Source organism: Amblyomma mixtum, chromosome 1 (assembly GCF_055824585.1).
Source record: "Amblyomma mixtum isolate Tamu chromosome 1, ASM5582458v1, whole genome shotgun sequence".
NCBI lineage: Eukaryota > Metazoa > Arthropoda > Arachnida > Ixodida > Ixodidae > Amblyomma > Amblyomma mixtum.
This window is the reverse complement of record NC_143012.1, coordinates 84,718,863-84,744,308: the sequence shown is the minus strand read 5'-3', so window position 1 is coordinate 84,744,308 and position 25,446 is coordinate 84,718,863. Positions and strand designations below refer to the sequence as shown.

Genomic DNA, 25,446 nt, shown 5'->3' with positions numbered 1-25,446 from the left:
ACACCAGACTAAGCTTGACATAATCGACGGAATTTCTGATCACAGTATACCAGTCTGCGAGCTACCACTCAATATTCTAATAACAACCCGCTCCTCCCAATCGACTGTAAGTAATTTTAATAGAGCCGACGACGCTAGTATATCAACCCATCTTGCACACGAGTTTCAGATGTTTGCCGAAGCAGCATCTGAAGCAAGCTCAGATGTAAACTCCCTCTGGCTTCAGTTCAAGGAAATCATTTTTTTCTGTATATGCAGATATGTCCCCTCAAAAAACAAGCGCGTTAAAACCAAGAACCCGTGGATCACGCGAGAGGTCATTCATGCAAAACGCAAAGTGAAAAGGCTGCGTCGCTCTATTAAGTCCAAAGGTACTAACCCCGACAGAACACAAAAATTAGCCAGTGCAGTTGAAATCTTCAAGGATAAAATGACGAAATCAAAGGAATACTACTTTAGTGTTACGCTGCCTGACTTCCTTACATGTAGCCCACACAGGTTCTGGAACCACTTCCGCAATAGAAACACAGCAGGACACGAACAGACACCAGAGGAAAACAGTGCGAAGGCTAATTACTTTAATGACTTTTTTCAGTCCGTATTTACCACCGATAATGGCGTTATTCCCCAGATGGCAACAACCCGCACTTCAGATATAAGAGAAATAAACATAACTGATGACGGAATTTTCAATCTTCTCTTAAACATCGACCCGAAGAAATCCAGCGGGCCAGATAACATACCCAATGCATTTTTGGAAAGATACGCCGAATGGTGCAGCAAATATCTCGGCATAATATTCCGCAAATCACTTGCTGTGTCAAAACTACCGGATGACTGGAAGCTGGCGAAAATCATTCCGATCCATAAAGGAGGAGATATCAGTAGTGCATCAAACTTCAGGCCCATTTCACTGACTAGCACAGCATGTAAAGTTTTCGAACACATAATCTCAAAACATCTAACAGATTTTCTAGAGCATAATAAGTTGATATCACCTGACCAGCATGGTTTCCGCCGAGGGCTGTCGACTATCACTCAGTTAATCGAAGTCGTTCATGACTTGGCCCTCAGCATCGATACCTGCAGTCAAACTGATATATTACTACTAGATTTTTCCAAAGCGTTTGATTGCGTGTGCCATAACAAACTAATCGCAAAGCTGCAATGCATGATCGGGCGGGGCGAAGTTCTGGGTTGGATCAAAGAGTTTCTATCTAACCGTTCTCAATTTGTAATCTTTCAAAATATGCCTTCTAAAATAACCGCGGTCACTTCGGGAGTTCCGCAAGGCTCCGTTCTTGGCCCACTTCTCTTCCTTATTTATATAAACGATATAACCGCTCAGATTAAGTGTAACATTAAGCTATTTGCAGACGACTGCATCATCTACAGGAAAATAGAAAGTCCGGAAGACCACATTGCGCTTTCCCAGTCACTTGACGCTGTGGTGGATTGGTGTGACAAATGGCAGATGACCGTTAATTCTAAAAAATCAGTGTGCATGTCAGTAACCAGGAAAAAAATATCCTCATCTTTCCCTTACAGCATTCACGGTACGCCACTCATGAAAGTCTCCCAGCATAAGTATCTTGGTATTACACTAACCGCTGACTTTAGATGGGACGTACACATCGCTAATGTAACATCGGCAGCATTACGAAAACTGTTTTTTTTTTAGAAGATGTATCCGACTCGCACCAGCATCTACTAAACTCCTAGCATACAAAACTTTCATAAGACCTATTTTAGAGTACGCCCACACTGTTTGGTTTCCGGAATCAACCACTAACAAAGCAAAACTAGAAAAAATACAAAGAAAGGCACTACGGTTCATCCATAATAAATATAAGCGTACTGACTCCCCATCGAACCTTGCAGCTATTTCAGGACTCCCGACGCTATCAATGAGAGCAAAGCACGCGCGTTTAAAATTTTTATACCAACTGTTGCATAGCGATTATAACATCAATGTGTCAAAATATATTTGCCCGTCCCAGACTCGACCGACACGACACAAACATGCACTCACTCTAACTGATTATTCCTATCGCACAGATGCACTTAAACATTCATTTTTTCCTGTAGCCATCCGAGAATGGAACAAACTGGATGCCTCGATTACTCATGCGCCGACCTTAACAACGTTCGCTACAAGGCTCGAGGCCAGTATTGCCGCAGAGTAACGCTCTCAGTGATGCACATGGGCCTCTGGGTATTGATAATCCGTTTCACTTCCGTTCCTTCTTGTCGTCTTAATCAGTGCATCACCCCTTGCGTAGTCATAGTTTGTCTTCCTGGGTTCGATTGTCCGCTATCATTCAGCATTATTATTGTTTCCATCATATACGTATCTTGTATTGAGCGCCAAGGTTTTTTCTTTCATTTTTTGTTTTCGCTTCTACGTGCATGTTGTCCACTGTTAGCCGTGTTTGATCACTTCATATGGTAACCTTGTCTGGAGCTGATTGTACATAGTTTGTCCGCAGGTAGACAAATGAACCACTGTTCTACTAGATTTATCTTTGCATGTGTTCTTGCCGCATTTTGAAATTTCCTTGTGTTGTGTGATGTAGTTCTTGCCTCAGTGTAACTGTTGTGTATGCCCACCTGCTAGGGCCCCGTAAAGGGGCCTGCAGTATTGAAAATAAATAAATAAATAAACTTCATCCCTCAAGAGCTTAACCCACAGTTCCCACCCACCAGAAGCCAACGGAGCACCGAAAGAAAAAAGTGACAGCGAAACATGTAAAACATTCTTGGGCAAAAGTATTGAATATTGGAAAACTATAAGGTACTGCCATAAAAATGCTGAAGGTAATGGTCTATCCTTCCGATATGCAGAAAAAGTATTTCTTTAATAGTGTTTCCATTGCTCATATCGGGCAGTTAAAACTGCCATAGAAAACCAATGCGGCTATATTTATTGTTATAGCGAAATCTGAAAAAATCTGAAACGTACGAAGAAATAGCGCTCATAGCTTTTCCCGTTCACAAATGTTTTTGTCCAGAATTGTTGGGTATGGCGACGCGTGCACTCACCAGAAAGAAGCCCACGCTGGAGAGGAACCCAAAAGTTTCGGCGAAATCAAATGCGAATACGCAATGGGAGGCGATCATTCTACTATAAGTGAAAATAAAAAAGCCAACAAATGTAAATTCCTTACTGCTGACACATATCTGTGGCCCCACATCGTACGATCGCCCGGAAGTTGTTTCGTTTCAAGTTATCGCCTGCCAAGTTGGGCGTAGTGACCGTTACATAAACGCGGCCTTTACACTAGTGTGTACGATACTTCCAATTTGGTTTGCGTTTACTTGACTAGAGAGAATAACCGCGGCTAATCCGCCCATTCGTCAAACCAAGCAGAAGTTAACGTGCGGCAGGCTACTTAGTTCTGACTGCATTATGGTCACGTGTTCCCAGGGCAGCGCGCATGGTTAAGCCCCAAAACAAGTGTATATCAAACTGAACAGGTGTTAGCATAAACGAAATTGAAGAAACAGCGGATGTCAAGAAAGTAACTACACAATAATTTACCGCCCTTAATTATTTCAATAGCTTGTAACGCTTACAAGGTAGTTACTTTTTGATTAAGCCCTAAAGACACTGGCCATATTTATTGCGCTCTTGCATAATCGCAGTGTTTTCAGCGTCCAAACGGCTTTAGAAGAAATACTTGCATAGCAAAAGTTCCGCCGAAAGCGAGACTCTCCCGACGATCTTATCCCGGCTTTTTGTGCCACCCACGCTTGTCGTCCAGAATATTTTCATGCGCAGTGGCTGAATCCGTCGTAGACTGAAAAAAAGAAGCGACTAAAAGTGGCCATTGTGCTCAAGAGGGTACTGCGAAGAGTTCTCGCCACGTCATAACAGAACGTGCGCAGTGAAGCATGCGGAAACCATCTGGGGCTCGCGGGCTTGGCTATCAATACAAAGGATCTGGCAATGAAATAAGTTGCGCAGTTGTTGCTCCTTTTCATGCGAAATGTTCATAAAAGCCACTTGTTTCTTTTCAACTATTCGTTTTTATGTTATCGAGGGAAAGAATCCGTCTTAATACGTTTTTGCCTCTGAAGGATTTACGATGCGACTTTATAAAAGCCCTCCCTCACTTGATGTCAAGGAAAAGGAGCAGGCAAAAAAAATGAAATCTCTAAAGGAGATAGCGAAGGCCTTGCAGATTGTCGGGCTTGCCTTCATTATCGACGTACAATAGCTGTTCCTGTGAAACAGTTGTAGTACGAACACATGAGTCTTGAGCTCACTACATTGTTCCAATGCTGACACAAAATGGGCAAAGCCGCGTAGCCCTTCCTGCCTTTTCTTTGTAGCAAGTAATAGACTACGTTTCCGGAGAAAAAGAAAGCTGATTCTGCAAACCGTTACAAACGTAAGGTCGTTGTTCCTGGCAAAAGTAAAAATGCTCACAAGAGATTTCTGTGCGGTAAGTGCAAGATATGCTTAATCCATAATACCGCAGTCAATGCCGCAGTCACTATTCCTTTTCGTCCAACTGTCATCTGCGGTCTGCTCATCATCATCATCATCCCAACTACATCCACTATTTACCTGCACCAAATGCGGCCACCCATATTACAGTGACCTATAGAAAGGGGCAGTGTAGCGGCCGCCACTCCCCGCGCGACCCTGGCAGCGTCGCCCGTAGCGGCGGCGCTGCTGTCGACCAATCTTTCAAGCGGCCGCAGCGGGTGAGCGAAGCGCTCGCGTTTCTCAGAGGCGCTCGGATGATTTTGGCGCGCGCAAATGCTTTCCTTCAAAACTACCGTTTGTACCCAAGCAACCACAGATATCCGTCGGACGTACGAGCTAGATCCGAACGTCCTTTGCCGAGATCGGACGTCCATCGGACGTACGAACACAATCCGATTTCGGATGTCCGTATTCGTACATACGCCGGACGTACGGACAGTGTCCACTTTTGTACATCCGCATGAGAGACGAGGTGTACGTCCGAAGGATGTGAGGCCGAGTATTTTCCCAGGCCATGAGTATGGACGTTTTTTATTTCACAGAAAATTCGCGTCTTTCGTGTATGTATACTGTTTTATTTGCATCAGTTGGAGGGCTTGACGCGAAGATGTTTGTAAATTGGTGCGATTCCACTCCTTCCTGCCGTGCAAGAGCCGCCAACGAGCTTTTATCGAAGAGAAGCAGGTGTTGCAGAATTTTGCAAGAACTCAATAACTAGTTTTATATTTATAAAACTTCTCCAAATTAGTGGAGTTGTGCGACATGTCCACCGTTTTGCTAGCAAAACTTGCCATTGAAACCACCCGTAAGTATCATCAAAACTCCCGTGCATTCTGCTATCACCATCATCATAGATGTCAGTTCGCGGTCAGTCCAGTCCAATCCATCAGTACGGCTCCGTAGCGCTGTTTTGGTTTGTCGCGTAGTGTTGTCGCGCAGAGCTTTATAGCTCTGTTATTATAGTGTGTGGCTTTGTTCGGTCTGCGGACGAAAGTAGTATGTAACTAAGCAATTCGAAAGATACGGGAAGCTCCTGAAGCTCTTCTGGAACACCGGAATCCCGTACTGCGTCGACCTTGGTTTAAAGAAGGCTTAGTGCACATGTGATTGCCTACGAAGGTATGTATCCAGTACACTTCTTGGAACTTGCTTCTAGGACAATGCAGCATGCATGCTCATATAAAATTCGTTCACAGGACAGTGGGAGCAGTAAGCGCGAGGAGATGGCTTCCACAAGTGTGTGCTGTTCTCACACTTTCGGGAGCCCTCGACTCGCGCGGCTAATTCCCACTCCTCTGCAAAGTTGCGGGACGGAGTATTTTCGCATCTTGTTAATATTTAAGGCATCGCTAGGTTCTCTGTGCCTATATAAAGAGTGACAACGCGCGAAAGGCAGACCATAGGAAGCACGTGTAGTTCGCAGTGGTTCGCAACGGAAGCTTTGCGGCTTTCTGTACAGTCGCGTACAGTGCTGCGCAGGTTAGTGCGCTAAGGCCCATAAGAATAAATAAAGAACATATACATTGTCAAATATGGTGTGGAAAGTGAGAGCAGTTATTGCCTTATACTTATTGAGAGAGAGAGAGAGGGGAAGGCAGGGATGCCTTTCCCTAAGTGCATTGTCTGTTATACTTGCAGCATTAAACACTTCTATTAATTGGTTCCAATGTTTTTACTTGGGCTGCTGCATTGTGCCATTTGTTTTACATGACTGATGTTTGCCGCGTTCTTTTTATTTCAGAAATACTGTGGGTGGGAAGATTACGGATGTGTGTCCCAAGCTTGCCACATTTGAAGAGTCACATTTACGAAATTTTCCGAATATAACCCATTGCACTGCTGATGTATCATCAACCACAATAAAATATGCCTGCTATGCATCAAACTGTTTTTTGTTTTATTGCATCGCGCGGAGTGAAAAAAGCACGCATGCACCATATATGCGAATATTCGAGAAAGATCCGCCAATGGACGTACTCAACTGGACGTCCGTCGGCCGGCGAACCGTATACCTTTGGCCACCTTTCGGACGGCCGACGGACGTCTACCGGCTGTTTGCGGATGTTCAGCGGACGTACAGAACATCCGAAACAGACCTCTGTCGGCCGTCCGAAGGATATCGGTGGTTGCTTGGGTAACCGTTTCATTCATAGTCATTCGTTACATCAAAGGAATAAATATTGAGTGCCTACATTAGGTATAAAGCGCCCACTGAAACAAACTTGGTGCCTCTCTCTCCACCGCTTAAATGCTGCCGCCGTATTAAACGCACTGAAAAGAAATTTGAACTCAGCAGTAGCACTGCGGTTTTGTTTTTATCGAATTAAGTAGGTACACCGCGCGCTTCCCGAAGTTTGGTGCATCTTTCAAAAGCATACTGGACAAATAAAAAATCGTGCAAATTATCAACATCCGACAGAACTCGTTGATGGTAGTACAAAAAGCTAATTACGCACATTGCGTAGGAAATTCGCGCACTAATTGAAGCGAATAGCGATAGTATCCATCCACGGAGTAAACAAGTCCGAGTCTTGCATGCGCCCACACAAGCAATTTATTCTCAGGAGCTTAACGCCATATCCAGCTGCACAAATTGACGAAATAAAACAATGAAGCAGAGGGCAAATAGCAAAACTTAAATGGCAAAACCATTATCTCAGTTTAAGAGACCAGGCTTAGGAAGGGCTTTTACAAGGTTATGTAACAAAAAAGAAAGCACAAGCGGGCAGTTCGTGCTTTACAGAGCACAGAACAAAATATACATGGAACAAACTTTTCCACATAACACATTAGCTGCACTAGAAGGGCTTATTAGATATGAAATTACAACACGGAAGTGGGGCTGTATGCTTCAACAGGACAGCACAATAAGGCAACACAATATGTACGTCACGCACCGAGCACATGCATAAAATAATAGACCAGGACAACGAAAAATGGTAGTGTGGGATGCAAAGTTACACTGCATTTAGTTCAGCCTGCTGAGTTTGATGTGTTTGGCAGAGTTACGCTTTTTCAGCAGATTTGATTTGTTTAGTCCTTTCACAAAAAAATGCAGCCTCATGGTGATATAAAAGCCGACAATCTGTGGTGTTAGGCTATTCACGTGCTCTTCGCATCCAACCTGTAGCGGAGCAGCTTTGTGAATCATCTGCAGAACATCCATAATGCTTTCACGATGCAGTTTCCGTGCACTAAAGCAGTTCGTAAAGACATCTTCCAAGCGTGTGATGAACCTGAACAGTTCAAGTGAAGGATATAGCAAGCCACCCCGGTCGTTGTGCTTTATATATTCTGCCGCAGCTAAGCGGCACCCTTCCTGTGCTGGGAGCAGGAGACGGTCAGTGCAACAAGAACAGTTGCTGGGCAATACACACTTCCTTGCTACGTAACCGGCAATGTGGCATATAAGCCTCGAGTCACTCCTCTTCACATGGTATGGATGTTCCGTAGCTTCTCCTGAAACTGATGAAGGTACTGGCTTGTCAGTGTAGAATTTTACAATGTCCATCAGTTTGTGTTTTGCATTTTCATCTCTGTCTTCAACGCTGAGCAGAGAACTAACAGTATCTTCCCCGGCATTGCCACCTGTAACACTGCGGGCGAGGTTGTAAAATGATAGGCAGTTAACTGTGAGCAGGAACTGCTGTGGCGTTGGGTGGGCATTGCAGCCCGATGACATCCTCACTATGCCGAAAAAATTCTCAATCTTGTCCTGGCTGAGCCGGGAAGTCAGCACATAACTAAAACCGACCATTTTATTCAGGTAGTCAAGCAGCTCAAGTGAACTAGTTAGGGTCACCCTTAGCCCCTCTGCAGTGGATGCACTTAGAAATTGGTGCTTATTGGCATGAGCCTCCCATCTATTTAGGAAATCAAGCATTTCTTTTATGACTTCAACATTAGCAGAGTCTGGCCGCAGGGCTTCTGCGGCATATCTGCTAGTCATAATAGCTATCAAAGACTTCATTCTCATAAAGAATTTTTCTGTAGCTTGAATGCTGCCACACCGCCGCTCAAGCTGCGTCCGGTACAAAAAAAATGCCTGCAGTGGACCGTGCCCGAATAGCTGAAAGGCATAACTCGCTCGCATTTTTTCAAAATTGTTGGGAGCTAAATGAACAGTGGTGATACCTGGCATCGCCTTCAAAGTTATTGAATCACTGTCCAGATTGAAGGCTTCTTTAACAAAGTCCAATGAAACCTGTCCTTCAGGGGTATTAAACGAGGTTGTCAGGAGTCGGTTGCGGACATTCTTCACGAGGTGAGGAAAATCTGAAAAAAAGTGAAGAAAGCGGCTGCTGTCAACAGGGTGCACAGTTTTGCAAACCACTTCCTTCGACGAAGCATGTATGTTAAATTTCCGCCACATCGCTCTGTTCCATCCAGCTGCATCACAGGTCAAGTAGTCAACAAATAGACCTGCCTTCTCTGCCAAAACTGTTGCCTCCAGCACGATTTTCGATAAGAGGTCACCCTTAACGTTCTCATGGCTTGCGAATGTTCCAAGCACCTGTGTCCAGCTGCCCACAAGGGGCACAAACAAGACAACAAGCCCGTGATTGCAGGGTAGTGATTCTTGGTCCTGAGGCGTGTACTGTGCCAAATCTACAAAGCCTTCAACTTTGCCGTCGGTACTCACAGTCAGGTGCTCAGAGAGTTTCATTTCATCGATGACGATACCTCCATGACGGTGCATGTTGTCAAGTTGAGCTACTTTTGATTTCAATGCGCTCAGCATCTTTTCATTGAAGCCGTAGCCGGTCCTGTAGCGAGCAGTGTATTTGCGTATCGTTGTTTCGCTTGGAAGTGCAAGGATGTTCTGCTTCCTCATGTACTGGTACAACTTTGGGCTTCTTATTTTAAGCAAAATACACTCTAGCATCCATTCATTCTCATATCGCATTCCACATGAACTCTTCCTTTTTGCTGCTTCGAAGCACTGTCTGACGGCAAGCTGCTGTTTTGGAGGTAGAGAGTTTATCTTTGTTGCTAGTGTCTCTTCAGTACTTGCAGCAGATTCATTTTTCAGTTTTTGAATATCCTTTTGAAGGCTGCCTAGCCTCAACAAGAGCCTCTTGTTTTTGCGCGCGCATACTTTCAGCTTTCGCCCGGTACTTCCACGGCTGTTTGGGGATGCTCCCTTACGCTTCTTCAGCCGCGACTGCCGCGTGACAAGGGCCTTTCTTAAATACTTGCAGCTGATGCAAGGCGTTCCCTCCTTCTGTACGCTTCCTAGGCACTTAATACTGAAGGCAGACCCGCACTTGAGCTGAATTTGGCCTTGCAGGTTAGTAGTAAGGTTGCTCAACAAAGAATCAGAATGAGCAGCTGCGCCTTTGCGCAAGTGCAGGGTACTCGCTTGATCCAATACGGTTTCTGCATCCCGCATCGTAACCACTGCCGCCTCCGCTACGAGCTTTCCTAGCACAAATGTTCTTGAGTAGAAAACACCATCGCTGTTTACAGTGATAAACACTGCCTTTTCTACTCTCACGTCACCTGTGCCGGCGTTCATTGCGCAAGACGTAAAACACACGCCCTCAGCATTACGCAGCTCATGAAACGACCAGTACTTATCGGGCAGCGTTGTTTCTCTCAAAGAGGCAATGGTCACAACCGCGCTGTCGCTGGTAACGGGTTCTTCCACGACGTCGGGCGCGTCTGTACTCAGTCGTGGCTTTTTCCTAGGCATGACATCTTCTGCAGGTTTTCTCTTCCTTTCATTTCTTTTAGGAGGCAAGCGCTTGCTTAAATATGAAGCAACGTTGGGTAGAATTGTCGGAACAGCGTCCGGTGTGAGCGTCGGGGTTCCGCGTGGAATTCGCACCTCCTTGCCATCAATATTATGAACATAGTCCCTGACAATGAAATGCTGCTCAAAATGTAACTCACAAACAGCGCAATCCGGTGTGAGTCTTCTGTCGCCTCTGCGAAGGTTACGTTCCCACACGCTTCTTCTCTCCGGGTCAGCTGGCGCTTTGAATAATGAGAGTTTGGCCGCTTGCTTGTTTCGGGAGTACCCTGTGCTGCACCCAGGTGCGAAGCAGTGGTTCAGGCGTTGCTTCTGAGCCATTCGAGCGTTGTAGTGACCAACATTCACAGAAAAAACGCGAAACACAGCCGAGCAAGCTCAACGGGCGTCCATTCCCGCGTGCACAACCGGCAACCACATTCAAGATTGGTCGACAGCAGCGCTACAGTGATCTAGAAGGGGCAGTGCAACGAGCTGAGGCGGCGACGCATGGAGGAGCTTGACTTCGATGTAACGAATGACTATGAATGAAACGGTTACAAACGGTAGTTTTGAAGGAAAGCATTCGCGCGCCAAAATCATCCGAGCTCTTCCGAGAAACGCGAGCGCTCGCTGCTCCCGCTTGAAAGATTGGTCGACAGCAGCGCCGCCGCTACGGGCGACGCTGCCAGGGTCGCGCGGGTGCAGCGCGGGGATTGGCGGCCGCTGCACTGCCCCTTTCTAGGTCACTGTACCCATATCCCCCACCCTCCTTATCTTATCCGCCCACTTGACTATCGGCTGCCCCCTGTGACGTTTGCCTTGCCTTAGGATCTGTTCACATACATTAAGCAACCATCCGTTATCTTAAATTAGTGGTTTTGAAAGCAGTAAAAGACGCAGGAACTGTCTCGCATATCACGGCGGACACCTGAACCGCGCCGTAAAGGAAGGGAGGAAGGTGGGAGTGAAAGAAGAAGGAGAGAAAGAGGTGCCTTAGTGGATATCTCCGGAATAGTTTCGAACAACTGGGAATCTTTAACGTGCGCTGACATCTAACAGCACACGGGCGCCTTTTGCGTTTCGCCACCGTCGAAACGCGACCTCCAAGGTTAGCTAGCGCGTGGTGGATGCCGCAACATCCCAAAGGGTCTCCACCGATCTCCTCTTAGCCAGTGCAACCTTTCCTTGGATTGGTCCCCCGTTTTAGGGTGAAATAAAGATTTCCCCACTCATCATCAGTTCTCTTCCCTTATACGGCTTATTTCCTCCTTTCTCGGCTGGGGTATCAGCACGCGTTTGTTCCCTGAAACACTCGGCTCTTTGCCCTGTCCTCAATTTAATATCAAAAATTTTCATTAAAGCCTCATGGACCAAAAGTGAGTGCTGCATTGTATTCTTTCCTCTAGAAGGACGATCTTTCAGCACGCCGCTTACCGCTCAAACCGGCTTTTCTCCCGCATACCGGCTGTTTTGCCGTTCCACGGAACGATCGGTCCAGGAGTTCTTTTAACGCTCCTGGGTTTGGACGTGTGCTGGCGTTCAAACGCGCATTTTCGACTCTGAGTCTGCATATTAGAGCGGTAGCTGTACTCCTATCATGACCCCCTCCGCCGAGTTTCAGCGTATGACCTATGGCTCCGCAATTTGACCTCTAAAGAGACACGTGTTTCTAGTCACGTACGCGCCCCGCTAGCTGCTGTGAAGAGGAGGAGTGGAGAGAGAGAGCGTTCTGGAAGGAGCTTCCTGGCTGAGAAGCTGTTCTGTCTTGGGGTGTTGGAGTTCCTGCGCCAGTGGCCTTGCCCTTTCGTGTGGGCGGGCGCGTCAGAGTTGTTTTCGGGCCTATACTTGGTATACGTAACCAGGCCATATTTCAACACTAGTGTCAAAAAATCATATCATCTGTATGCATCACAACGCATAACAAATTTGAACACAGTACCTACTTATATGCATAAAAACATTTAGCATAGCATTGCTGTATATGTTTGTATATGCCTTCATCTTTCATATTAGCAGTTATTGTTTATACTATAATACACATCGCTGCTCTGCATTGTTTGTATAGCCCACTCATTATCTGTAAATACTGTATTTTGTAGTTAATTCGAGATATGTTATGTGCACTGCCCATTTTCGTGTTTCCTTACCGCTCTGGTCACTCGTCGCCTTTCCTATGTTAACGTCTAATAACACTTTTTTCTAATCAGAAGACTTCAGGCCCTGGAGGTGGAAGGCCAGTTCTTAATAGAATCTTCTGTAGGTGCAATGCTCAGGCTTGTGGTTTATGGCGGTTTAACGTCCCAAAGCGCCTCAGGCTATGAGGGGAGCTCAGGCTTGGTGTGTGTAGCCCACTAGCTTGGTAAGAGTGATCAGCGCTTAAGGGTTCTTTTAAGCTAAATTTTTGGATGGCCCCTAAGGTGCGGCCAAGTAGCCTAATCTAAAGAAAGAATTTACACCAATATGTACCTTAACTGATAGAAGACTTCGTGCACTGGTGGCGTGTGCAGGTTTGCAGCGACTTGAAGCCCACTAGCTTGGTAAGAGTGGCAGCATTTAGGTGTTCCTGAACTAAATTTCAAATCGAATCTAAAGAAAGAACTTCGATTAAGCAGACGTTTAGATGTCGACTTTGGGGGCAAGAGAGCTGAGGTGATAATTAACTAATGTGCGCTCTTGCTTTTCATTAATTATTCGCACTTCCCCGCGCATGCTGCTCCACCCATGCGGTGAGGCATATATTTGTATCTAGCTTTTTTTTTTTGTAGCGAATTGCAGAAAAGTTATTCCATGTTACTTCAGACCCGTTCACCATGGGCGTCCGGAGGGGGGGGGGGGGGGGGGGCAAGGGGGGGCGGCTGCACCCCCCTGGAAAATCACTCACTCGAACCATGAGCGATGGTCGCACGCCAGGGGCGGTGGTGTGCTCAGCCAAAAGGCTAAAAGCAGCCCTGCTTCCACGCTTTGGGTCACATCTGCAAAATGCCGCGTCCGGGCGCGCGTCGTTTCGCCGTTTTCAAACCACGCCATCGTTAGCTCTACAAAAGGGCGACCTGTTGCAGACATACAGGGGCACCGGCGAGCATGTGTTTCGAGTCGTCTTGAGATGGGTGTCTGTTTCTTTGATCTTTAGAGAGATAGCGACACAGAGGCAGACAGTGCACGGGGCATCTTGTTTTCGCCTTCGTCGCTAGCTATAATCAGGATACGTTCGTACGCCGGCCACCGATGAATTCTTCAGGGGGGAAGGACAAATCAGCCGTGTCCACCCCCGCTTTGTCGGGCAGCTCAGGGGCAAGCGGGCGATGAGTTGGCGCCGCCGCCGCTCGCTGTCTCCTCTGATCCACGGGAGAGCGCAGCTCGGTAGAAGCGCCGCTTTCAGACTCTTCGGAAAAGGGGATTAGCTGCTTTTGTTCACGGCGACGCAGACTCCAGAGGCGCCCCCACACCAGTGTTCCTTGCGTCTTCCCCGAAAACCAGCGCCTTTGGTCAACGCAGCCCGATGGCGCCTGCCTGGCTCGCCTGTCCCCTCTGGCTGGGCTTCAAATCACAACAGCGCCCATGTACTGTGCGATGTCAGTGCATGGTAAAGAGACCCAGGTGGTCGACATTATCCGGAACTCTGTACTACTCCGTCCCTCATAGCCTGAGTCGTTTTGGGGCTCTGAACCCCATAAAAACACAAAACCAAATTTTCCGACCGGAGTGGCGAGTGTCCCTTTCCCTCGGAAGTCGCGCGGCGTTCCCCCCCCCCCCCCCCCCCCCCCCCCCCAAAATGCGCATGCGGGGATATTGCGGCAAGTAAGCCCTTGTACGTGTGACGTGTGCGCGCCTCTGTGTTTGTGCTTCGGTGTTTTTAGTGGCCGGTTGTCAACGAAGGTGAGAACAACCAAGACAGCGGACGAGAAAACGGCGAGCGGCGAGCAGTGTGCGGTTGCTCGACTGTGCGGATGCGCGAGCAAGATGGAGCGAGGTGTATGAAGCTGCGAGCGTGCATTTATCTTGTAAATAAGTTTTCGTTGTATATATAGTCATCTTTTGTTTTCAACGTACGCGTTTAACCGTTTTTCTAATCAATGTGTATGATGAGTGTGCACCGAGAGCGTGTAATGAAGCACAGAAATGAATTTATCACCCGTGTAATCACGCAATTTGCCCAGAAAAATCGGAGGCGCCTACAGTTGCTGTTCAAGGAAGACTGACTGAGTGACTGTAGTTGCGTGTTCGTGAACATATTGTGCTGTGTGCTGGTCATCAATCCGGGTGAGTCGAGAACCCGTATGCAGCAAGGCTGAGCACTCTTCTCCACGAAGTGGCAGTATCTTTTTGCATTTTTTATTAATTTTGATTGTTTCTTCGTAGATAAACTCCAATATATCTCTCCTAGCCACGCTTTAATTTTCTGTTTGTAATTTTTCTTTCATGTGTGTATTTAACTTAATTTTTATTTATATATAAATACATCAATTTACTCCGCAAATAGTGCCTTTCTGCTACGAACATATCCCCCCCCCCCCTCCGGCGCCAACAACCAATGGGCCCGCCCCCCCCCTGCAAAAAATTCTGCGGACGCCCTTGCCGTTCACCGATGATGTTCCGTATCAAGACGTGATTTGGGTGTTTGAGGAGGGTTCCACATTTTAGAAAAGGCTGAGCACCAGTGAATAACCTGCTCGTATCAAGTGACCATTCATTTGATTCTGCATAGACTTCGACCAGAAGCGTTCGGAAAGCTCCTGTTGCCAGTCGGATCCCCTAGTGTGAACTGGATCTAAAACTCAGAGTGCTGTCATCCTTCTCCTTTGTTGGTGTAAGACAATAGTATAGGTGTATAAAACCGCAAGAAAGAAGACAAGAGGGAGGGGGGGGAATAATGTTCCATTGTGTCTTCTTTTTTATCTGCTTTCTATAGTGTAGCACCATTAAGGGAAAAAATTTAAAGGACGAGTGCCTCTGGTTAACGCTAGATTCAGCGACAGCTGTTCAGGTCTTTGCACTTTACGATACGCTGTGGTTGAGAATATGGCAGCGACCTCGCATCTGTATAGTAATAGGGCGTCCTTTTTTTTTTACTTTTCCACTCATAGCCGTCTTTCGTCTCTGTCTGCCCTGCAGTCCGCCGCTCTGCAGAAGCACAACGCCGCCGATGATCCTCTTCTCGTGCGGCGCGTTTCACAGCAGCTGTCGGAGATGGACTGCGCTACGTTCCTCCGCTCTCGCCATACCATTCCTTCTCCACCCACGGTAATCACGTTCTCAATGGTTCCTGTGGTACGCCTTCCTACATTGTCGCCATAACCTCCTCCCCTCGCCGCACCCTCCTCCTTCCACGGCAACCCTCATTCTCCTTCCAGCCTCCGGTTGGTTCCCATGGCAACCATGTACCAGTTGCGCCTTCTCACACTCTCGGCATAACCTTCTCCTTCCATCCTAATGGACACTGAAACTCCCTTGGACGTCTTGTGGACGTTTAAGACATCTGTGGGACGTCCAAAAGTTTCAGTGCCCATTCGGCATGGTAATCATACTCCGTTTGGGGATTTTCCCGCTCTCGCCACATCCTCTTTCTTCCACGGTAACTACCTTCCGGACGGTTACCGTTCTAACCATCGGTCCTCTGGTTATGCCTTCCTACGCTCTCGCTCTCGCTGGTCCTGGGTAACGGAGTGGATTCCAAGAGAAGGCAAGCATGGTGGGGGCCGGCGTAAAGTTAGGTGGGTGGATGAGATTAAGAAGTTTGCGGGGATACAGTGGCCGCAACTGGCAAAGGACCGGGTTAATTGGTGAGACATGGGAGAGGCCTCTGCCCTGCAGTGGGCGTAGTCAGGCTGATGATGATGATGACGCTCTCGCCAGAAAGCCTCCTACCTTGGTAACCCGCCTCGTCCTTCCAGGGTAATTATCTTCTGGGTGGTTCCCGTGCCAACTACAGACCTTTTGCGCCTTCTTACGCTCTCGCCGTACGCGGCTCCTTCCACGGTAACCGCCGTCTGGACGGCTCCTGTAGTAATCACTTACTGCTTACGCATTTCTCCGCTCACGTGATACCTTCCTCTTTGTTACGCAGACGCCGAAAGATAACATCCTACTAAGAAGCGAAGCTATAGGAACGGACGCTTAACAGCTGTAGCTGTAAAAAAATGCCAGTGCTCCATTTTTAAGGCGAAAGCCTTTAGGCTGGTGTCTCGCCAGCTTGTCCGTCCGTGCGAACTTGTCAATCAAACATGTGGCGTCACAAGTCAACGTCATGCCAAGTCACGTGATGCACACAATGAAGAATCAGAAGCGTTCCAGAGAGCTCAGCAGGATGGCACAAAGGCTTTCGCCTTCGCCGTGCTGCACGTAAGGTGACTTAAGTGCTTCCCCTGAATTTTTAGTCCGATTGCGCACTGCCAGATTAATTCGGCTGCTGAGACTAATGTCGAGGAATAAAACGGCTGCCGCAGCGCCACCACTTCGATGAAATCGAAATTCGCAATCGCCCACGTGCTGTGCGACGTCCGTGCACGTTAACCACTTTGCAAACTTCGTGGATGAAAATGGACAACGCCGACACCAATGCATAATCTTGGCCCATGTACTTGCGATAAAATAATGTTACGGCCTCACGGGCCCGCCCAGCAGAAATCACCGAGGGATGCAGGAGCCACGACAAAGCCCGACCGGCGGCGGCTATTCTCTTCGATCTTTCTCGCGCTCGCCCCGCGCTCTTGGACGGCATACGGTAACAACTTGCCGGGGGGGGGGGGGGGGGGGGGGTGGAAACAAAGCAGTCCCTTTGATATCAGTCAGTTTGCGGTTAACACGCTCCACGAGCCCGTAGCACTCGGGGTGGTTGACGGACGTGGTATAGTGCCGAATGCCAAAAGAGCGAGGGGCTGTCGCTTATTATCGCGACCGGCCCGTGATGAGACGTCTTGGCACACCGTGCTGGAAAACGAGATGCCGTTTCACAGGCAAGACGGCGTGACTGGCTGTTGTGTCGGGGACGGGTAGGTCTTCAACTCACTTAGAGAAGTAATGGCAACCAGGACATACCCTGCCGGCGCGCGTCATGGGAAACGGGCCCAATTGTCTAGCCTAGTCTAGCCCTACCAGTTCGAAATGCGAAATGGCTGGCGGGACAGGCTGCAGGGGGCGCGGCTTGGGGCTTCGGGTACTGACACGTTTGGCACGAAGCTGACGTCGCCACGTGTTGTCGGACGTCATGCATGACCCATATAAGGCCACCGAAAGCGCTCCGAGACGCGCGCGAGTCTTGTCGCGATCAAGGTGGCCTGCCGTGGAAGCGTTGTGCAAGCCGCGCAAGACATGAAGCCGCAGAGTTGCCGGAACCACTGGCAACCATATGGAGGGCCGACCACGGTGCCGTTTTACTACAGAGCCTCTGTAGTTTTACATATGGTACAGAAGACCATCCGTGAGTCGATAGGTGCGGCGCAGCTTGCTAGTGCACGTCGCAGCAACGGCGCTGCGGGAGTAGACTATACACGGCAGCCAGGTCGATATATATCGTCGGCCTGCGCAGTCCGCAGGTTCGTCAAAGACGTCACTGAAAGGATGGCGCTAAAAAAAAAAAATCGGCGTCCTGATGGGCGGAGCCGTGGCGATGCATGCACTATAGTGAAATTGTATTCTTGTAGCTGGAGAAGCCAGCGCGTGAACTTCGCATTGAAATGAGTGGAGGACTGCAACCAAGTCAGAGGGCTGTTGTCCGTGATCATTGTAAAGTGGCCACCGTATATACCTTTGGACGGAACTTCGCAACCGCCCAGACAACGGCGTGGCGCTCGGATGCGGTGGAGGCTATCACGGGAACCGATTGTCGAGACTGAGCAGTGTGACCAGATTGGGGTATATATATACTATATGCATGTTGAAAAAGGCTAGAACATTGGACGCATTGTTTTGCATGCTGAGAGAGTGCTAGAACTAACCTTGGACACCTTGCATGCTGCAAAGGGGCTAGGACAAGCACTGGACCAAGCGCTTGGCCAAAAATACAAAAAAGTGCTAATTGAGTGCAAGGACTACTCTCATTGGTACAGTCATACTGAACCAAATTAAGGTGTGTCCAGTTGTTGGCCCGGCCTGTGTCTAGCCTTCCTTCGCTTGACCCATGGTTTGTCCAAGCAAAAACCTGAACTGGTCATCAATGATGTGCAATGATGGCCAGTGTCGATTTGCGAAGCCTGCTTCTAGCGATCTCTAGCTGTAGCTTGGGTTGCAGCCTTAGAGAGCACACCTCACTTTATAAAGTGGGTCGTGTCGGTCAAAAAATTATAGAAGACTTCGCTAAATATTCCAGACCCCAACGCCCTAACGCGCTGCTCCAAAGCACGCAGTAGGTCTTGTTCCAAAGCATCGCGTGGTGCATGGAGGAACGAGTCTCCCCTGTGGTATAGGTGGCATGTGGTGGTGGGAGGGGGGGGGGGGGTAGTGGCAGTAATGTAGAACTTCTTAAATAGCCCTAGTCTAAAGCAGTGGGAGGCCCTCCTGGCTGACTCCAACCCGAGCACACAGCTTATGCTGGTGACGAGGGCCAAGGCAGCGGCGGAGGCCAACGGGATCCTGGACTAGGGAAGACCGACCACTGAAGCTCCACATCTATCTATCCCCATCCCCTACTCTTCCTTTTGAAAAAAAAATAAATAAATGTTTTCACTGCTCTTGCTGGGCGAGTTGGTGCACAACTTTCTTGGGATGGCGTTGCACACACGAAAAAACGTAGACAGGAAAGAGCAGAAGGTGGCAGATAGAGCGCTGCGTCAACGAACGCGCAGGGGAGCAAGCGAACTTGCCCGCCCAAATTGCATTTCATGCTCTGGTTGTGACCCGATGCTCAAAGACTTCAAGATTCTTGGCAAGAGTAAAAAACAAAATAGCCCGCGAACTTTTAGAAGCATTCCAATACAAATAAAAAGGCGATAGCGATCCCTCGGTCACCTTATATGATAGGGACAAGAATTTTATCCGTGGCTTTTGCTGACTTGTCATCCTCTTCTTCTTTTTTTTCTTTTTTCTTCCTTCTTACCCGTTCTTCTTTGAGCGTGTGAATGCAATAAATTCAGTTGATAGTTGCGCTCTATCTGTCATATTCTGCTCTTTCCTGTGTACGTAGTAGCTCTAGATGCTAATTAGCAGCGTCAGCAGTCAATCCGAGCCAATCCGGCGCCCACACAAAGCCGATCAGTCACGCCGATAAGTGCGCTACCCGTGTAGTGCAAGCAGCGCAAGTTTGTGTGACAGATGTTGCGGTAAAGTGAATGCCCCACATTACAGCCGCTACGAGCTCACGAAAACTGGCTGCAGTGTGCGTGCCTGTCGCTGTGTGTGTGGGAGTGAAGTGTTCAAAATGTGCAGTGTGTTGACGATGTGGCGGTAGCAACGACGGTGTTGCTTGACGCTCGCGGCCCTGCCGGCAGCATGTCCCAAGAGCTACCGTTTCAAGAGTGGACTGGTGGCAGTGGTGCCCCGACCACGGACTCATTCCGACGCGATGGAACCACGCAAAACAAGAGCGAGGCGGCCAAGTTGCTCGAGCTTTCTTCGGAGAGCGAGTCCGAGCCCGAGCCGCTTCAACTAGTGCCGCCCAAGCGCAAAGTGCGCTTCCGAAAGTAAGTCCGTTGGGGCCACTCGAAAGCGAACAGTTTAATTCACTGCAAGGAGGCCTCCAGGACATGTCGAAACGCTAGCTTCGCAGGGTAACGTCAGAAGTGCTTCTTGCTTATTAACGCTGCCTTCAGGATACCTAGCTCGCATGGTTGACATTGCGTAATTTGGGCCAAAAGTGATAAATGACGGCAGGCGCGATTGGTGAGATATCCTGACGCTTATGACACGTCTAGGAAGAAGGGTTCTCAGCCATGCTGTCAGCAGTGACGGCATGGGCCGGTTGTCGGAACGGTGTGATATGCCAGCTTTTATCTGAAAAGCCTTGCCTTGCGCACCGGTGTTGTTTAGCTTTTGCTGCTGATGCTCGTTGATCTGGTTCGCTGCTCCTGCCCACCACTTGAGCCTTATCGGCGCTCGAGTGGAAGACACATTGCTACCTGCGGCGTAAAAGTCTTGGCTGTTGCTGCGCTGAAGTTCTGCTGGATCAGCCTCACGAAGCACACCTGTCCTTGACTTAGCAATTCACTCAAGGCCTTGAAAACTGCTCAGCGCACATTGAAGGTTGTCCCACTTCACACTCGGCTACTGCACGGGTATGCACGGTAGCAAAGAGACCGTGCTTTTCATACGGCGGAGGACCACCGACCCAAACTTGGGGTTGAGGATGTATGTTGTGACGAAACTGGGAGGGGAAAAGAGTTGATTACAATAGGGAAAGTAGAGTGTTAGTCAGAAGTATACAGCCCACAGGGTTTTCTTCAGAGCGATGCACTATGGCGCATTTTGCATTACCAGTGTTCGATATGCTTGTGCTTGGCGCATGATGGCCTCAGTTGCCTGTGTGCCATAAAACACAACACAACATAACACTCATCCTTGTGCCTACAAGCTCAGGGCTCCGGGGGCGCTGGAAAGCCCGAGTACACAGCGTAGATGCAATCCACTTAGGTTGTATATTGTTGACAAAGGTTGTGTATGTTGTGCTTAACCCTTCCAGGCACTTTGTACACAATTGTGTAAGCGGCAAACTTACAGCTTTTTCTGAGAAACTGGAGCACTTAACAGTGATGCATTATTTCAGTCAAATTGAGCACGCTTCTTGTTGCAAATAAGTTGCTTTTTTGTACCATGTAGCAAATGCAGTAAATAATATTTTACGTAAGAGTTAGCTAGGTAGCACTTTGTCTGCTGTTTTTGTGCAGACAGCTTTTGCCGCGAGTGAAAATATAATTGTTCTTGCTCAATTTCGAGCGTAATGTGAATCTTCGAAGCACAAAGCGATTCCACGATCCCTAGGGTGTTTACCTGACACACGAGAACATTTCGATATTATTATTTCTAACAAATCTGACACTTTGTATGGAATTCTCCACATCGTTGTAAAAACTTACCGCTGGTCTTTCATGTTCGAAAACTAACGAATTCCCTTTCTTGAGGCCTGAATATACTACTTAGGTGAAAAAGTAACTGATTTCAGTCGCACTGTGTGCCAAAAGAGATTGTGCGCTGGTAGTCCAGCAGTTAGGTTGTGGGCCATGGGCCAAATGTGGAGCAGTAGACAGCATTTAATGGGTATTTCAATCATTACTGAGACCCGAAAAGCCCTTCTGGCTGCCACTGGCTCAAGCTCCATGCTGTCCTAGCACGATCTTACTGCATTCCAGATGTACGCAGTGAGGTTATTGTGCTGATGCTACTGCTTGTTTAATCTTTTAATGCTGAAATTATGAAGGAATGAAGGAAAACAATCATTACCTCCACATTATTGTGACCACATTTAAAAGCCATTATAAATTTTATGAGCACCACAAAATTATGAAAAATATGTCAATGCTTGTTAAACTGCTCCGGGTGGTTGTACGTCATGTGCAGGCCTCCAGTGTAGTGACTGCTTCTTTCTGTGACCTTTCACTCCTCCCTCCTCCATCCTTTCCCTCGTGGCACAGTTCAGATGTCTGCTGAGCATGTGGCAAAGACTGCGCCTTTCCTCTTCTAAACAATGTTCTTCTCTGTACAAAAAAAAAAAAATTCGCCTTAGTCTAGGGGACGGATGGAATAGGGGTGGATGGATGGGGATGTAATTTCAGTGGAGGCAAAATTCTAGAGGCCCGTGTACTTACTGTGTGTTGTGTCCCCTTATTGCTTTTGTGTGTGTGCGCCCCCGCATCCTCCTCCTGTTTTGGGAAGCCACTCCCTCCCGTGGACGCTTCTCCGCTCCCTCCTTTCTTCGGGCGGCCAGTTCGGCTCCTGCCTCGGTCGACGCTGGTCGCACCCTCATCGGCTTTAAATAAACGAAGTCTTAAAGTACCGTGTGCGTCTTTCGCTGCATTCAACACAGCGACCGGACACGACAGTGGCGACGAGAAAGTGGATTCGACCCGCGCTACGCAACGCTATTGACAAGCCATGGCTACGCGAGGGTTTCCCAATCAGATACCAGAGTTCAACGGCTCATCGTGGTCATCGTGGGTTGGACGCCTTCAGTTCTACTTTGAAGCTAACAACATCACAGACCCAGCCTTGAAGAGGGCCAACCTGCTGACGCTGTGCGGGGAGCAGACCTACGATACTGTCTGCGCCCTTATTCAGCCAAGCACACCAGCGGCAGTGTCTTACGACGACATCGTAAAAGCGCTGCAAAAGCACTACGACCCAAGGCCATCCGAGGTCTACAGCCGGGCTCGCTTCCAACGACGAGATCAACTGGGAGGAGAAACTGTGAGCGCCTACGTAGCCGCGCTCAAGAAGCTCGCTGCCGACTGCAATTTTGGAACGCTGTCGACAACAGCTACCGGGCAGGAGGGAGACGCAGCTTCTTCTGCTAACACCACCATGCTTCCCTTGGACGTGATGTTACGCGACAGATTTGTGTGCGGACTGAGTGACGAGTCACTGCAGCAGCGCCTCTTCGCTGAGAAGGACCTCACATTCAGCAAAGCTTACGACATCGCCGTTCGAGCGGAGAGCGCCGGTCACCAGCAGAGAGGGATTCGCCGGAACACCGAGCCGGTACACCAGACAAGCAACCAGGTGCGCAAGCCTTCTGTTGTTGTAAAATCGGTCAAAAAGGCACAACGCTGCTGGCGGTGTGACGACCAACACAACCCCCAGGGATGTCGATTCCAGTCAGCCACGTGTAATTTTTGCCACAAGCGAGGGCATATCGAAAGAGCATGCATTACGAAACGGAGACTTGCCAAGATAAAGTCACCTTCCCAGCCTAATCACAGCGTCAACGCCTCAGAGAATACGCCGCTATCTGATCTCCATGGAACAACATCAGCAACACCATCTGTGTTGTACGACCTGAACACCATGAATCTCGGCACGCGACCGAAGATTTTTACAGAAGTAAGCGTACATCACCAGCTGATTTAAGTTCGAGGTGGACTCCGGCGCAGCCTGTACTCTGATCAGTGAGGACACGTTCCGAACTTCATGGCCATCTGACGCACCCGCCCTGCAACAAGACGACACGCACCTGCGAACGTGGTCAGGACAGAATCTGCCACTATTGGGCTCTGCCAACGTGCAGGTTAACTACAACGGCCAGACCCATACGCTACCTCTGCTTGTTGTGAAGGGCACAGGATCAAGCCTTCTAGGGATAAACTGGTTTTCTCCACTAGGCGTGATGATATGCGGCATACACCAGACGCCGAGCCAGAACATGGTTGAGCAACTGCAAGAGAAATACGAAAGAGTATTCTCGGAAGAGATTCCAGGAAACGAAGGGCCCCCGGTCACACTGGAGTTGTTGGACAACGCGCAACCCAAATTTCTGAAGGCCAGGCCGGTGCCGTTTGCTCTCCGAGATTCAGTTGAAAAAGAGTTGGACAAACTGGAGCAGCAAGGTGTCATCGAGCCGACGCAGCATTCAGAATGGGCCACACCACTTGTCGTAGTTCGCAAGAAGAACGGAACCATACGCCTCTGCGGAGACTACCGGAGCACCGTCAATCTTGCGACTAAAGCGTCCTCTTACCCGCTACCGACACCTGAAGAAGTATTCAGTGTACTACGTGGCGCAAGAGTCTTCAGCACATTGGACCTCACCCAGGCGTATCAGCAGCTGAAGGTGAGCGAGTCAACTGCTGAATTATTGGCAATTAACACACTGAAAGGCTTGTACAAAGTCAAGCGACTGCCTTTTGGCGTAGCTGCAGCCCCGGCCATATTTCAAAAATTCATGGAGACAGTGCTTCAGGGCATCCCAGGAGTTTGTGTCTACCTTGACGATGTCATCATCAGTGGCACTTCCACTGAAGAGCATGCAGTGCGCCTAGAGCTCGTTCTCGAAAGGCTAGCAAATGCTAATTTGTGCATAAGCAAATCGAAGTGCTGTTTTGCGGTGCCAGAGGTGCAATTTCTGGGACACCGAATTGATGCGGAAGGCATTCACCCTACCGAGGACAAAGTGCGAGCGATCACAGAAGCACGAGCTCCAACAAACAAGCAGGAGCTACAGGCTTTTCTCGGACTCTTGACATTCTACGACCGGTTCTTGGAACAAAGAGCTACCGTGGCCAACGACTTATACCAACTCCTTCGGAAAGATGTGACATGGACATGGTCGCCACGCCATCAGCAGTCATTCGATGCCCTGAAAGACCTGATTCGAAGATGTACAGTCCTCCGCCACTACGACGAAAGGAAGCCTCTGCTTTTGGCTTGCGACGCATCACCGTACGGAGTCGGCGCGGTTCTATCGCAAACTGACGAGCAAGGAAGGGAAGCTCCCATCGCCTTCGCCTCACGTACGTTGTCGCAAGCAGAACGCAACTACGCGCAACTTGACAAAGAAGGGCTAGCCATCGTCTACGCGGCGACACATTTTCACCAGTACATTGCCGGCCGGAAGGTGACCTTTATAACCGATCACCGACCGCTATTGGGCATTCTGGGACCACAAAGGCCTATGCCACCAACTTTGTCTCCGCGAATGACACGTTGGTGCATCAAACTCTCAGCGTACGACTACGCTCTGGTCTACCGCAATGGGAGTAAACATCAAAACGCCGATGCGCTAAGCCGTCTGCCACTAGACGCAACTGTTGACGAACCATTTCCACCAGGAGACGTTCTGATGTTCGAAGCACTGCCAGAACCTCCGCTTACAGCAGGCACAGTTGCAGCATCTACGCAGAAGTGCGCAGCTCTCCGGCTAGTTTACACAGCTGTTCAACAAGGCAACGTGCATAAACTCAAAGGGGACAACTTCGACGCTTACCGCAGGCGAGCTACAGAGTTGAGCACCCATCGCGGCTGCATCATATTTGGGTCCCGAGTTGTGATGCCGAGAGAACTACGCGCACAAGCTATGTCTCTCATCCACGCCGGACATCGGGGCATCGTTGCAATGAAAAAGTGTGCCAGAAGCTACATGTGGTGGCCTGGCATTGACAACGACATCGAAACAGTGGTGCGAGAATGCAAGCCTTGCCAGAGCAGCCGGAGCGCCCCGCCGAAAGCTCCTGTCCCAGAATGGGAAAAGCCAGACACACCATGGCACACACTGCACATTGATTTTGCAGGACCAATTGAGGGCTGCACTTTCCTTGTGGTCGTAGATGCCTACACAAAGTGGCTTGAGATAAGGCAA

At 48.8% G+C, this 25,446-nt stretch overlaps 1 protein-coding gene across 1 annotated transcript in view; it reads left to right on the top strand.

Moving 5' to 3' along the window:
* Positions 1–19,403: 19,403 nt before the first annotated feature.
* Positions 19,404–25,446, top strand: part of LOC149367057 (uncharacterized) — a 46,990-nt gene continuing 40,947 nt past the window's right edge. The window contains exon 1 of the mRNA XM_089553888.1: positions 19,404–19,846. Coding sequence (XP_089410014.1) covers positions 19,656–19,846 — 191 coding nt within the window. The 5' untranslated portion in view covers positions 19,404–19,655. The remainder of the gene's footprint in view (positions 19,847–25,446) is intronic.